The sequence below is a fragment of the Haliotis cracherodii genome, unplaced genomic scaffold (assembly GCF_022045235.1).
Source record: "Haliotis cracherodii isolate W230 unplaced genomic scaffold, xgHalCrac1.p SCAF_10, whole genome shotgun sequence".
Classification (NCBI taxonomy): Eukaryota; Metazoa; Mollusca; class Gastropoda; order Lepetellida; family Haliotidae; genus Haliotis; species Haliotis cracherodii.
In genome coordinates, this window is record NW_027266265.1 from 28,675,842 (window position 1) to 28,691,946 (window position 16,105).

The 16,105-nt window shown below is 42.1% G+C and overlaps 1 protein-coding gene across 1 annotated transcript in view; it reads right to left on the reverse strand.

Moving 5' to 3' along the window:
* Nucleotides 1-6,078: 6,078 nt before the first annotated feature.
* LOC139448558 (uncharacterized) overlaps nucleotides 6,079-16,105 on the reverse strand; it is a 41,217-nt gene continuing 31,190 nt past the window's right edge. The window contains exons 12-19 of the mRNA XM_071230130.1: nucleotides 15,553-15,667; nucleotides 14,407-14,578; nucleotides 13,186-13,363; nucleotides 12,646-12,801; nucleotides 10,771-10,933; nucleotides 9,692-9,795; nucleotides 8,769-8,852; nucleotides 6,079-6,959 (exon numbers count right to left, since the gene is read on the reverse strand). Of these exons, the coding sequence (XP_071086231.1) occupies nucleotides 6,855-6,959; nucleotides 8,769-8,852; nucleotides 9,692-9,795; nucleotides 10,771-10,933; nucleotides 12,646-12,801; nucleotides 13,186-13,363; nucleotides 14,407-14,578; nucleotides 15,553-15,667 (1,077 nt within the window). The 3' untranslated portion in view covers nucleotides 6,079-6,854. The remainder of the gene's footprint in view (nucleotides 6,960-8,768; nucleotides 8,853-9,691; nucleotides 9,796-10,770; nucleotides 10,934-12,645; nucleotides 12,802-13,185; nucleotides 13,364-14,406; nucleotides 14,579-15,552; nucleotides 15,668-16,105) is intronic.

Consider the following 16,105-nt stretch of genomic DNA (forward strand, 5'->3'; position numbering starts at 1 on the left):
CATACCACTATACAAATAAATATGTATGGTGTCACTTATGAACATTTATGTTTAGATGAAAACAGTTTATGTAGTCATCCCACAAGAACGTTCGAGAATTATTATTTCAAATGTTTTATTGTAGGATTCATATTTTGTATGTTTGAATCACATGTGAAATGGTTGGTCACTGCAAAATTTTATTCCAAAAGCTTGATTGGTTTGTTTGTTTGTTGTTTTACACCCCACTCAGAAATATTCCAGCAATATGACAGTGGTTTGTAAATAATTGAGTCTGGATTAATGTCCAGTAATTAATATCATGAGCATTGATCAAAAGCTTGAAAATAGTGACAAGTAGTGTATTGATTGATAATAAAGAGATGCAAATTCCATGTTTTTTCTGCTATTCTGTGGTAAGTTACATTTTCTGCAAATCTTTCCGATCACGGAATTGCAGAATCATGGTCTGCAAATTGTGATTGTTTACAGGTTGATATGCATTTTCTCATTTATATTTTTATTTGGAAGAGGATGTGGAGGACAGCACATAAATACGCATCTGCTGATACATTTGTATCAGTGACCCTTGTTGCTGTCAACAAATATCCTCCGCTGAAATTTGGAAATGCAACTCAAATTATTATTCTCAAATCTATGTATTTTACACATGGGCTGGTATCTTTTCATCAACATTATATGTACAAGTAGTGTTTGATTTATTATTTAAACACAGGATCAAATGTTTGGGAACAAGTGCACTCGATATATTTATTCATCATTTATTATTTACCATTCATTGATACAATATATTATTGAGAATGTTCATTGGCAGGCGTGTGTGATCATTCTGTCTAAGAGACTGTACTGTGTGTTGCTGATCTGGGATCAATAAATCATTTAACTCTCTTTGTGTTCTTCATGAGTGAATAGGGGCGGTCGGGTAGCCTAGTGGTTAAAGCGTTCGCTCGTCACGCCGAAGACCCGGGTTCGATTCCCGACATTGGTACAATGTGTGAAGCCCATTTCTGGTGTCCCCCGCCGTGATATTGCTGGAATATTGCTAAAAGCGGAGTAAAACCATACTCACTCACTCACTCACTCATGAGTATATATGTCTTCTACCTTGTATCGCTATATTTATACTGAGACAATAACAACTGTGATACTACCAAAGAAGACCGGCAATGAGCTACTAAACACTGGAAATACCGACACACTTTATAGGGAAATATCCACACAAATTACAAACAAAGACACAATTCAACATTACGAAATGCCACGCCTGTCCGAAAATGAGCGTCTGCGTGCCATTGGTAGGCTTGAAGCAGGATCGAGTCAACGTGATGTTGCGAGACAATTTAACGTCCACAGAAACGACATTTGGTGTTTATGGCAACGTTGGCAACAGACAAATGCAGTCCGAGACCATCCTCGGAGTGGCAGGCCACGCGACACCAATAATCGACAAGACAACTGGATTCGAACAACACACCTACTAAATCGATTCCAGTCAGCAACAGTGACTGCAAGAAGCATCCCTGGCCTTCGACGAATATCTTCACAAACCGTACGTCGTCGCCTCAGATGTGCAGCTATCAGTAAATTCATATGAGAGCCTCTGTTGCACTTGATGTTGTTTTTCTGGCAAACATGCCCAGGACTAAACACAATTTAGCGTGTTGCATTTGCAGCGTGAATAACCATCCCAAGCCTATCCATATAAACCTAATTAAGTCAATCACCTATCTGTCATTTTCTTGTATCCCGTTCTGATTTAGAGAGACGGTTTGGTTTTCAAACTTCAGTGTTTGACAATATGGTGATATATGGTCCTCAACCTTTCCCACTGAAAATTTTGCCTTTGTGAATAGTTTAGCTTAAATAATTGACTGTCAAAGACAATACCGTTATTCAGATTTGTAGAAACACTACTTTGTGTTCAATAATTATCCATTCAAAACGGCGGCGAGCAAAGCCACTGGATATATAATTCATTACGTCCCGGAAACTGATTCCCCTGAGACTTGCGATATTTGGTTAACGCCGTCATTGGCTACCGAAGGTGACCTTTCAAAATCCACCCAAGGCGATAACTTGATTTTACAAACGGAAATTAGCGGTTACTTTAGACTCGTATGTATAAAACAGGCAGGGGAAAGGTTAACGTTTCGTGTTGATCAGCGAATCAATCCTTTCCGAGCACAAACGCTCTGTGGCGCTGGTAGCATTTAGCATCAAGGCACAGCAGCACTGGCATCAGAAGTTGTAGTATCAATGAAGACATGTTTAACTTCTTCGTGGGGCATTTAGAAGTTGGAGTACTCAGTAAGGATAAGATTTATGGATGAACAACTTCTTAATTACAATTAGGAGCGACGTTTCCGTGTAGGTTCTAACATCGTTATCTAGCATGTTTATTACAATTAGGAGCGACGTTTCGGCGTAGGTTCTAACACCGTTATCAAGCAACTTGCAAGTTGTTTATTACAATTAGGAGCGACGTTTCGGCGTAGGTTCTAACACCGTTATCAAGCAACTTGCAAGTTGCTTGATAACGGTGTTAGAACCTACACCGAAACGTCGCTCCTAATTGTAATAAAGAAGTTGTTCACCCATAATTCTTATCCTTTCTGAAGACATGTTTGTATTATTGATATCAAATTCTTTTATTACTTAATGCGACTTTCCGGTAAATTTATCATCTACTTGACATAAGTGCTAGTATCTCTACCACAATCTCATTAAACTGCGATCTTTGACTGCGATACCTCTGTTCGTGAAGACTCTTCCACAGCAGGTCGTTCGGAAACGTATATTGTATGATACATAAGTCAGTACACAAACCCTGCCTTCATAAATCAATAAATCAGAGGTGATCAGTTTGATCAAGATTCCCCTTCGGAGGCTATCCTTGCCCGACGTTTGCCTCACAAATGGACAAATGAACTCCGATATTGCCAGTGTTAAACCATTTCCACTAAGGTACGGATAGACACTGTGCAATCATTGGGTGAATGACGCGCACGCGCAGGTATTTGATTACATCACACCTATGTAGAAAAGTACCCAGAAAAAGCAACACCGTTGATTTAGCATTTGTATTTTAGATATTTATTACTGCAACATGTACGTGAATAACAGTATATACAGTTCAATACATGAATAGTATCAAACAATTGATGCTCCCGGTGGAACAGTGGAAGTAAAGGGAAAGTACAATCATCTCCCTTACTGGGGCTACGGGACCGACGAGTATCAAGTTTTTGAAAAAAAATAAAATATATAAGTATGATATGGGGAGGGATGGGTGTGGCCGTTCTTAATACAATTTTACAATCCACACATAAAATTCAAAATAATTTTTAATTTTTAATTTTCCTTGGGGTGTTTGGTAGTTTTTTGGGCGGCAGTTGTTTAATATATCGAAGAGCAATAGCAGGTCCTTGACGAATTTTCTAAATGCTTGATGGCATATTAACAGCCGGTCAAAGAGAGTGTACCCATGTTTCATGATGGCTAAAATGAAACAAAGAAGAAATGTTTTTTTAATAGTGATTTATTTGATACGAATGTCAGATCTTACGTTTGCAGTGTCTCGGCGATTGTTTTTAGTAACGTTTCGATAACGTTTGTAATTGTTTGGTCAAATTCAATGTTCAAGTGGATACTTTATTTTGCCCGACAGTTTACTAAATAACGTATTTTGATGGTGAGACAAGCAGAATTGAAAAAATAAGGACCAGGGTTTGGTTGGGTATAGCTTAAAGAAACGACGTGTGGTCTTAGAGTACGTGAAGCTATCTCAGTGTTGCAAACATTTCTTCAATTTAAACAAACATTTCTTCAGTTTAATCCTGTTCAACTGATGAAAGGTGAGCGGATAAAACATTTAAGGAAGATAGCATTTTACTTCATTAACATCATAACCGCCTCCGATGTTAAGTGGACAGGGCGTCTTTCTAGAGAGCGGAAGGTCGGTGGTGTGCAGAGGCGGATACAGTGTTTAGGGTGGGAGACAGGGATGGATGGCACCCACCTGTTTAAATGTAAAAAAATGTCCTACCATGATAACTTGCAGATTTGGTTGTTAAGGTAAAGTTAATAACGGTTCACATGTTGTGTATGTGGTTTCTGGGTTGACCCCCCCCCCCCCCCCCCCGCACACACACACATGCACACTTACACACTGAAGTAATAAATGGGCCAAATGGCCACCCCGCCCCACCTTCTTTTCTTTTCTTTTCATTTCTTAGATTCCTGGATCCGTCCCTTTTGCGATCCACTTATTATCTTGCCTGGTGCAGACTGACCGGATGTAAAACTGCCTGGTATCTATCATTCGTCACGAATGCTCTCATTCGTCACCACTCGCCCCTTTCCGTAACTTCAGCTTGTCCCGGAATAACACAAGTTAGTCACGAATTGGTATCTCTAGCACTATAAATCTGGCAGAATTCCGAATGGCAGAATAGTACAAGCGCGCACACGCACACACGCGCACGCACACAGACACAAGCACGCACCACACCACACACACTCGAGCGCACACACGTCGCTATATAACTGCAATAACCTTGACGTTAAACCCCATTTCACCTCATTCACATCACACAGCTAGTTGCTACCAAAAGTGTATATCCCTTTACATATCAAAATACTTTCAATATAAACAAACAAACAACCCGTATGGCAATGAGTTGTTGAAAGCTTGCATGGGAGTTTAACTTTTATCTGAAGCTGCTTATCTAACAATACAGCACGACAGTACAAGGGGACCAGCAGTCTGATAGTGACGTCTGCTTCACTGAAGCAACATCGATAACACTCAGCAAGATGAATCACCGATACCATCACGTGTATTGTATTTATTCATTCGTCATAAATGTTCCACGGCAATTGTCGTAATCCAACTAATGGTTTGCTTTGTCAAGGACTGTCACAGCATCAATTAGTCCGTGTTCGGCGTATGGTAAATGTTTCAATGGACGTCATCGTCAATACTTCACGGTTCGTACGCACAACGACCCTCCATCACCCGTTTACACATACGGTCAATATGCGGTGTCGTAGTGGCGCGTGTCTATTTCATCATCATCATCATCATCATCATCATCATCATACTAATACTAATACTAATAGATAAAGTTTATATAGCGTCAATGTCCAGATTGGATCTGCTTTAAGGCGCTTTTGCACGAGTCTGATGGTCAAAGAGAGCCTTCACTGAGAGTTGTATAGGCGGATTGGAACAAATAGGTTTTTATCAGTCCCTAAATTGGTTGATATGTTTGGCACTTTTGATGTTGAGGGGATTTTAGTCACATTGACTGAAATGAATTAGACTCCTTAATTTTAATTTCGGATCTATTTGAATTTATTTTTATATTGGAGCAATGTGTATTTTTTGTTTGTTTGTTGTTTCAACGCCACACTCACCAATATTCCAGCTATATGACGGAAGTCTGTAAATAATGCAATCTGGACCAGACAATCCAGTGATTGACATCATGAGCATCGATCCACGCAATTGGGATACGATGACATGCATCAGCCAAGTCAGCAAGACAGGCCACCGATCCCGTTAGTTGCCTCTTACAACAAGCATAGTCACCTTTTACGGCAAGCATGGGTTGCTGAAGACCTATTCTACCCCGGATCTTCACGGGTCTTACCTATGTCTTCACACGTGGTGTAGGAAATGAGCGTGTACAGATCCTCGAAGTTCCGACGATTTATAAACGCCTGGTCGAACGTTAAATGGGTTTGTTTGCGTGTTGTTTAGCGCCGTTCTCAGCAATATTCCAGCTATATGACAGCGGTCAGTAAATAATCGAGTCTGGGCCAAACAATCTTGTGATTGTCATCATGAGCATCGGTCTATATAACGATATGAGGACATGCATCAACGAAGCGAGCCTGACCACCCGATCCCGTTAGTCGCCTCTTATGACAATATGGGTTGCCGAAGCCCAATTCTAATCCAGGTCTTCACGGGTGTTCAAATGGAAATAGAATGATGATGTCAAATATGTCCAAGGTTTATCGTTTTAAGGAGAGTATAGTTTTATCAATGCCATTATCAATTTCGGCGGTGAATATAATTAATATTAAGGAATTATTATAACTTTTTATCTGTTCCCATACATCTTTTAACACATCGAAAAGAGACATTTGAAACAAAAATGAGAAAAAGACTCTTTAAAAACAACAACACACCCTTGAATAAAGTGAGTGAGTGAGTTTGGTTTAACGCTGCTTTTACGCCCCTTTAACGCCGCTTGTTGGGAGAGTTTACCCAAATTGTACAGGTCTTAGACGTTTACCACTTTGGTGAGACCAGCGAGCACGATATGGTGATGACAAACCTAGAAAAATAATTGGGACGGACCGGGATTCGAACCGACAATCTTAGGTTTCTGGCGTGCCCAAAGGACGCAACTATGTACAGCGAATCGCCGTGCCTTAGACGACTGGGCCACCCGTGCCCACTACAGTGATTTACGGTATGCTGGTTGTGATTGTCTGGGGAATCTTCTTGGTCTGTTAGCCCTACACTGGATGTATGGCACAAGTGTAATGAACCGCGTCCTCACTGGAAACTCTGTCGCCCACTGTACGTCTGTGAGTCATCGCTGTGTTTAGTGGTCTGTTAATACTTCAACTACACATTCTGGCGTTGTTCTCGTGGGGAATACACTTCACTCCGTAACACACACTCCGTCGATTGCGGCTCAGTCGCTGGTTAACTCTGGCAACGTGTGACGTAGTTCTCTGACAGTGAACTCCCCAAAGTTGTTTGTGAATATTCTGTTTGGAAATTGTTACATGCATGGGTTGTCACGTGGTAAATGTGTCTGACTACCGTCAGGTAGCTATGTCTTTACCTTGTCTCTGGCCGTCTGAAATTTGTCCACAAACATGGCCACACTGGAGAACAAGACGTCGGACGTCCGGTTGGAAGCTTCGCCATAATATGCCTGAAAATACGCCATAGTAGTTAGTGTATGTGTTTTGTTTGTTTGTTGTTTAATTCCCACTCAGCAATATTCCAGCTATATGACGGCGGTCTGTAAAAAATGGGGTCTTGCCCAGACAATCCAGTGATTAATATCATGAGCATCAGTTATTGTATATACTTAAGTGAAGACTTGGGCATTTACGTTAGTAACAACTGATATTTACATATAGATCTCACTTACTAAAGGACTCTCACCCCCCCCCCCCCCCCCCCCCACACCCCTAACCCCACACCCCACACCTAACCCAGGTGAAGGAATATGTGCACCAAACAATACTTTATTCTTTAAACTTGTAAAAAAATAGCATTTAAAATGTTAAGCAGTAATTTCACCTAGGTAAAATTCTCTACAGAGCTGACATTTTCAGAAAAGTTTAGTATAAGTTTTTGCTGTTCAAACTCCTTATATCTTCATCACTGTCATGAAGACGATGTCTACCGTGTCAAGGATCACTCCCAACGATTGTTGCTAACCACCGATAGTCTTTAATGCTTAAGGGTTAATATAGAACTGAGAACTGAGAAGACAACTGAAGGCATCTTCTATTCTGTTACTAATTCATAGCTTAAGTTGTGGACAGGGTTATCAAACGGATGAGCAGACAGAAAAGCCCCGTGGATGCGATTAAAAAATACGAGGTGGAAGCGGGCAGCTTAGGCGCCGAGCGATCGTTGAAATAGTGCAGCGCTACAAACACCGGAAACCGTTTTAATCCAAGTGGCGGATATTTTCGTTTGGGCGACAATCTTTTTAATCATCTGCTACCGTTTTTCAAATTTAATTTTGGATAGGCATTTGTGATTAAGGAGTCCCTAAAGTATTACAATCTGCAAAGTTTCTATATTGTGTTTACTTGCCCTTTAAACAAAGTTAAATGTATAAATCGAAATAAAATTTAATGTGTAAACTGTTCTCTCACGGTTTGCACGTGTTCTCGATTCCTGAACAGTTGGATGCAACGCAACATTTTGATCGCCAGTCTTCAACTGATCATGGAATTTACCAGTTTTGTATTTTAACTCTGCAACCAAATTAATGTGTGTCTCCGTGCTTATTGTTCTGTTAATCCCTGCTGCCGGGCGTTCTGCTGATATACTAGTGTAAAATGTGAAATATGTAGTCAGCTGCAAATGTATTATCCATCACTTTGATTAGCTCATAAACTCTCTTCTTTACAAGCGCTTAATTTTGTACAAATGCAAATTTCAATCTTAGAAAACAAATTTCTGCATAAACAAAATTACAAAAGCTATTTCACAACGAATGCCATGTATTAAGATGCCATCAACATACTATATGTCCTGTCTAAGATATGAAAATTACTGGTGCTAACTCACGAGTCACAACTGGTTACCGTTAGAATTTGGCTAAAGACAAACAAATCTTCTTGAACACACGTTATCGTTTGTGGTTAATTTTGAATCTATAAACTATTGTAGCAAGATGGCCGTCCATACGTATTTAGAATCTACTTAAATGAGATGTCCATTAGACATTCCACTGACCCTCCATCAACAAAATATATGGGCCCACCCAGGTGACAGTAAAATAATATATGCACCCACCCCTGGTCACAAATATTTTTTTAGGGGGTGTCCCCCGGATCTCAACACGTTCCGACGCCACTGCTACATTCCCAGTATGAGAACAACGGTGGGGGGATTGTATACTAATCAATATGCCTGTCATTACCGTGCATATGGAGCATACCTATCCTAAAACGACCACAAAAAGTATACACATTGAAACAAAAGACATTTGTCTTACCAAAATTGAGCGAAATCTTTTCCCGAGGTTTGCACACGTGGAGTCCATCTTCTGTATCTTTCTCTCGTACTCCGTGATGAAATTCTGAAGTGGGTGAAATAATACATAGCAACGAAACAACGGGGGGAATATGTACAAGTCTGACAGGACCCAAGACTTTCATTTCTGAGGTTACAGACAGGAAACGGTGATTTGAATACTCCCGAAAACTGAAAAGTTCCACGCCGTTCGATGCTACACAATCAGCCAGGTCACACATTCTGACCACCCCATCTCACGTCTCCTTTTACGGAAAAATTGGGATACTTTCAGAGGAGACATGATCTCGAAGTTTAACGGATCCAAATGCACCGTTCGAAAATGCATCATTGGACTCCTAAAACTATCAATACAATACCATAGGATGGGTTTGTAAGCAATATTCCAGCTATATTGACCTGTTGACATAAGAGACATAACAGACAACCCAGCCGGATATGTTGATGAACACCGGACGCCGTCGAGGCATTCAGCCAAGCCCCAGGCCACCTGACCCATGTAAGTCGCCACTTACGACAAGCGACGGAGTTCTCGGAACCTGCCACAACCCGCATCCCCACTAGGGCGATAACAAGAACTTTGTACGCCCCGAAATGATCATTTTTATAACTTCAGTGAAAGTAGTCTTATCAGTCGGATGTTTCGAACATCGAGCTAAACCGTGCTTCACGTAAACGTCGGATCATATCTGATTTTAGTGCTCCCTGACAGTTCCTACGTGAGTATGGTTTTACGCCGCTTTTAGCAATATCCCAGCAATATCAAAGCGGCGACTCCAGAAATAGGTTTCACACATGTGGAGAATCGAACCCGAGTCTTGGGTGTGACGAGCGAACGCTTCAACCACTAGGCTACCCCTCCTACGTAAGACGATGTCTTGTCACCTGAACATCGGACATATACTTCTTCTCCTGCTTGCTCGGGGAGGACAGTGTGTTCCGTAACGCCTTCAAGTTCCTCTTGATCTTGTTGATGCCGTTCTTCAGTACTGTGGAAAACAATAACAGAATGTACAATCTACCTGACAGTGAGCCAGTTACATTCTCGGCGTTTTCAACATCATTCCAATTATATACTACTCCAAAAGAGGTTAAGGGCCACCCGATTCTTTCATTTTACTATAGTTAAGCTGTCACGACATGGAAAGAATCGGGTGTTCCCTTTCTATTTTTGGGTAGTATATTGACATGTCATGTTGACCTGGGTAGAAAGAATAAAGTGATGCAGTTTACCACTTTGGCGAAACCCATGAGCAAGACAATGGTGCTGATAGATTCGAGCTGGGATTCGAACCCTCGACCACATCCTGGCATGATTATGGGACGATGCGAAATCTTGGGGCTTCCACCACTGGACCACTTGTGTCCTTACATTGTGTATTAAGCCGAAGTTTGAACAGTATTTCAGTCATATCACGGTGTTCCAGATTGACGTGGGAGGAAAGCTTGAAGTGATGCAGGTCTTAGACATTTATCACTTTGGTGAAACCCACGAGCACAAGTATCATTTTGTTGTTGTTTAACTCTGCAATCAGCAATATTCCAGCTATATGGGGCGGTGTGTAATCGAGTCTGGATCAGACAATCCAGTGATTGATATCATATGTATCGATCCACACAATTGGGATACGATAACATGCATCAACCAAGTCAGCGAGTCTGACCACCCGATCCCGTTAGTCGCTTCTTACCACAAGCATAGTAGCTTGTTACGGCAAGCATGGGTTGCTGACGACCTATTCTACCCCGGATCTTCACGGGTGGAAAGCCAGTGACTGGAGGCATGAGCAAAGGCCCGCGTCTATACACGCAATCAGCCAAGTATCTTAGACGTCTCTTAACAGCAAAAGGTACTAGCGACCGATATTAACCGTGATCTCCACCTGTTTTATTTTAAAACATTCATGTCTTCGTAATGGCGTGACCAATCCCACCAATCATGTAGGGATGGAATTCCCTCTCACCTTCAACTTCTGCGCCGACAGCCTTAATTGACAGATCTGCGCACTTCTGCACGTGCTTCATACCGGAAGTCCAGTCTAACAGTGGTGGATTGGTCAGTCTGATCTGCTCCACCAGGAAGTTGAGTAAGGTGTAGTGAGGGTTGCGTCCCTTGATATCCAGCACCTGAAGCGACAGATAAGATGACATTCACAGGACACCTTGGAGTGGGTGGTAGTCCCCAAGGGCTCCTTTGATATGATCCCTGAATGCCTTGATTATGTTTCTATGATCGACAGCACAATACCCGTGCGTGAGGTTTCAGCTATGTGGTAAACGACCTTCATCCTTTTGGTGAGGTGAGGTGAAGTAAAATTGGGTTTAACGTCGCGTCCAATATTATTGCACTTATATAGCGACGTGCATGGGTGTGTGTGTGGCTGCTTGTACTAGTCCAGACTAATGCCGATTTATAGTGCTAGCTCACTGAGATACCATGCCGCAGTTTAACATGAATACCCCACTCAGACACAGAATACTGACTCCGAGCCTACCAGTCCTTGTTTTAGCCCCTTTATGCCGAGCGCCAGACAAGGTAACAACAAGTACCATCTTTTAACGTCTTTTGGTATGACGCGGCCGGGGATCGAACCCGGACCTTGCGCTCTCCGAGCGAACGCTCTACCACTAGACCACGGAGGCGGTCGTCATCACTAGAAAAGGTAGAACGGTTGAGTATAATAAATTCCGGATATTTGCAAATGTACATTTTAGCCATTGTCAGTGCTCAGTGCCAGATAACGGATATGACGCCACATTGCTTCAATGGTACGAACAATACAATATGATGTCATCCGAAAAAAAATTCATGACGTACAAAAATGGCCTCTGAACAATAAGCTGAGTTTCGTGAATTATCTCTTTATGGTTGACATTTTATACGTTTTTCTTCATTTCCTCTCTTAAAATGAGAGCACTGATATATGAAAAATAACCTGAAGCCGGAAGTACGGAATATCTGTGTCCCTCGTGAATGAACGCTGTAAGTCCCTCGTCAAAGGTTCTCGGCTTACACCATTCCTTGCTAGGGGGAGGTAATCCGTACTTCCTCCGAGCTCGTTGGTTATTCGCTAATCACCATTTCTTGTTAATATGTTCACAATAAAATTCTCTTGCTGCAATCATTTTTGGGGTTCAACAATCATTATAATGTACGGTGGCCCATAAGGGACATGGAGTCTGTTTTTCCATATTTTGATATTTCACTTACTTTTGTCGTTACCTTTTGCAAATTAACACGATTTGTCTTACAAATATGTGATAAATCATGTGTAAAGAAGATATTGAATCGCAGAAAAGTGAAACGAAAATGTCAAAAACCAAAATGAAAATGTCAAAAACAAAAGCGAAAATGTCAAAAACTAAAATGAAAATACAGAAAACTATTTCCACCGCGGTGAAAATAGTTTTCTGTGGTTTCATTTTAGTTTTTGACATTTTCGTTTTGATTTTTGACATTTTCGTTTTGGTTTTTGACATTTCCAATTTAGTTTTTGACATTTTCGTTTTGGTTTTTGACATTTCCATTTTAGTTTTTGACATTTTCGCTTCACATTTCAGCGACTCAATAGCTACTTGAAAGTACATTTTCCATGTTTTCGGTTGTTTTTATACATGATTACTACATATTTGTATGACAAATTGTGTTAATTTGCTAAAGGTTACGATAAAAGTAAGTGAAACATCAAAATATGGAATAACAGACTCCATGTCCCTTATGGGCCACCGTAGATCAGTGTTCTTTTATAAATCTCATTGTTTAGATATGTTCAAATTGAAGAACCATTTTCAGGTTACAGAGAGGGCCGAGTCAAGCCTGTGTGGTACAGGGGCCTCACCTTGTCGATGGAGGTTATCTGGAAGCCGTGTGCACCGATCCCCGATGTCCACTTGGCGTTCATGTAGTTGCCGATAGCCAGGACGTACTCGAGGACAGCGGTCAGCGTGGTGTTGGCGGTCAGTTCCTCACACGCCACGCCCAGCAGGCTCACCTCCTGGGGGGTGGAACATTTACCTCGCTAAAATACTGACCAGTTTATGTTGTGTGAATATGTGTGCGTGCGTGTGTAAGAGAGTGCGTGCGTGTGTGTGTAGCTTGTACTAGTGCTAGTCCACTAAGATACCATGCCGCAGTTTAACATGAATACCCCACTCGGACACAGTATACTGACTCCGAGCCGACCAGTCGCGTCATGTAGGAAAACAACAAGAACCATCTGTTAACGTCTGTTCTCATGACGCGACCGGGGATCGAACCAAAGACCTTCCCCTCTCTGAGCAGACGCTCGATCCACAAACACCATAGGCCGTCCTCATGGCACGGCAAGTGTACCCACACAAATGCCGCCCAAGGTGAGCGGGGTTGATGCCAGACATACCTCGGACAGTTCCTCGAACTGACATGGGAAGTCCAGGATGGTGATGACCAGGTCCAGTCGGATGTCCAGGGCGGGGACGTCACACAGGTCAATCATGAACCGGTCCACAGGATGCTGCTCCTGCCGGGTACTGCGGTACATTCGGTACATCTCCATGTCGTCTGCTGTCGGCTGGTACCTGTCAGTATACAGGAACACACGTAGGGACACCCTATTGTTCATTAAACAGGACACCTGATTTTCATCAAAGAGGACACCCTAATGTTCATCCCATAGGACACCCTATTGTTACTCAAAGAGGACACCGTAGTGTTCATTCCAGTGGACACCCTATTGTTACTTAAAGAGGACACCCCTACTATTACTCAAAGAGGACACCGTTGTGTTCATCCCAGAGGACACCCTATTGTTACTCAAAGAGGACACCGTAGTGTTCATCCCAGAGGACACCCTATTGTTACTCAAAGAGGACACCGTAGTGTTCATCCCAGAAGACACCCCTACTGTTACTCAAAGAGGACACCGTAGTGTTCATTCCAGTGGACACCCTATTGTTACTTAAAGAGGACACCCCTACTGATACTCAAAGAGGACACCGTTGTGTTCATCCCAGAGGACACCCTATTGTTACTCAAAGAGGACACCGTAGTGTTCATCCCAGAGGACACCTTATTGTTACTCAAAGAGGACACCGTAGTGTTCATCCCATAGGACACCCTATTGTTACTCAAAGAGGACTCCGTAGTGTTCATCCCATAGGACACCCTATGGTTACTCAAAGAGGACACCGTAGTGTTCATTCCAGTGGACACCCTATTGTTAATCAAAGTGGACACTATACTGTTCATCCCAGAGGACACCCTATTGTTAATCAAAGTGGACACCCCTACTGTTCATCCCAGAGGACACCCTATTGTTAATCAAAGAGGACACCCTACTTTTAATCACAGAGTGCGCCCTGGAAGATAGATCCAGTCCTGCTGTTATAACCTAAACAACATGAGGCCAGAGTGGCGTGCAATTTAGTTGTCTCTTTCAAGGTAATGAATTGACAATATATATAGATAGATTACTGTACTTTCAGTGAAAACAAAACAGACGTGGTGCTAACAAGAATGGACAGGCGTTGTGCAGACGACCACACCAGGTGTGTCATCCAGGACCCATGCCATTGTCCTGTTTGCACAAATCGTGTATCCTATGGAGGACATGCCGTCTCACCTTCTAAGTGTGCTGAGTTTCTCTGTAGGAAATGCTTCCATTTCTGAAATGGAGTTCAGGGCATCTGTCAATTTTTCCACGACGTCGGGCTTCGGGCCGTTGAACATGATGCTGAGGTTCTGTGCTCGCTTGGGGTCCAGTAGAATCTGTTTTCTGGACTTCGCTAGCGAGGCTGTGGGACAATTGATGATGATGCTAACCTTTCATGACTACTAATTTAAAACTAGTCAATTTATCACAAGGATTGAGAGTGCGTGCGTGAGTGAGTGAGTTGGCTTTAGCGCCGTTTTGGACAGTATTTCAGTCTTAGACGTTTACCACTTTTGTGAAACCAACAAGAACGGGTATGATGCTGACGAAGATAAAAATCATAATCAGGGCAAATCGGGTTTTATGCCACAGTATTTCCTCTATATCACGGCGTGTCAGCTTTATGTTGGAAGAGAGCCGAAAGGTCTTAGATGTTTACCATTTTGGTGAAACCCATCTTCCCGAGGCAAAGGTGTTAACTGATTGTAAAAGTCCAGTTTCCAACCTTGCCGAGCTGGGCAGGAATTCCGGAGTTACACTTTGGCTGGACTAACGAGTCTATGCATAGTCCAATCAAAATCGCGCAACGAATTAGACATCCGGTTCGTAAACGAAGTGGATTTCAAAGTGCGGATTTCAGTCGATTGCAGGATTTGCAAAGCATGTGTCCTGAGATATGGGCATCGACAGATATTTTCCCATATTTCTTCTGTTTCTAATCAATGTGCTCAAATGATTTATGCACTTCGCGAGGTAAGACCCGTTTTATTACAATATAGACCTTGATTATCGATCAGATCGTTTTCACTGGACGCCGCTATTTTGTTTGAAGCAAATGCTTAGTGATATAAGAGGTGGAAAATGATTGGTAAATAGGAGGCACAAAGAAGGGACATAACCGTAATAAGCCACTGGTGGCGCAAAGATCGAGCCACGAAATTCCAACCAATTTCGGCAAGGGTTGAAAACGGACTCTTGTAGTCCCTAGCCTCGGGAAGATGGGCGAAACCACGAGTACGGCAGACAAACCTAGAAACATAATCAGGGCGAATCTGGGATTCGAACCCACAGCGATTCTGATTATACACTCTCTGTACACCACACAACATCACTCACCCTGGGACTGTATGTTGACATAGTCTTTCTCTTGAAGCGCGAACATGTCTTCAAGCGTTGTCAGGTCAAGACGGGAAGTGACGTCATGGGCGTTCTTCCACAGAGAGTGCGACACCTGTAATCGACATAGTTGCATATAAGGTACATAAATGCACCATCCTGACGGTCACATGGATTTTTTACATTTTCCATATACAATGGTTCTCAGTATTACCGACGGTACTATTCTCAGAGAAATAATCAGGATACTTCCGGAATTACTGTAACGTTCCGAAAAACAGGATTTCCTGATTAGCGTTACAATGTGCGATTAATCAACAATCGTCCCTTGCTATTTCAAATACAAAGGATTGAGTGAGTTATGAAGATATTGATTTGTCCAAAACAATTACCATTCTTATAGTTACTGAAAATCATATTGTCCAATCAGTACGATATTTGGAAACACCTGACACATATCAGCCTTGTCTATATTTGATGGTACGAATACAGCAAATCGCAAAATCGCAAAATAAACAGAAAAAGATCGCCCCGCTTTCATTTGTATGGTTTG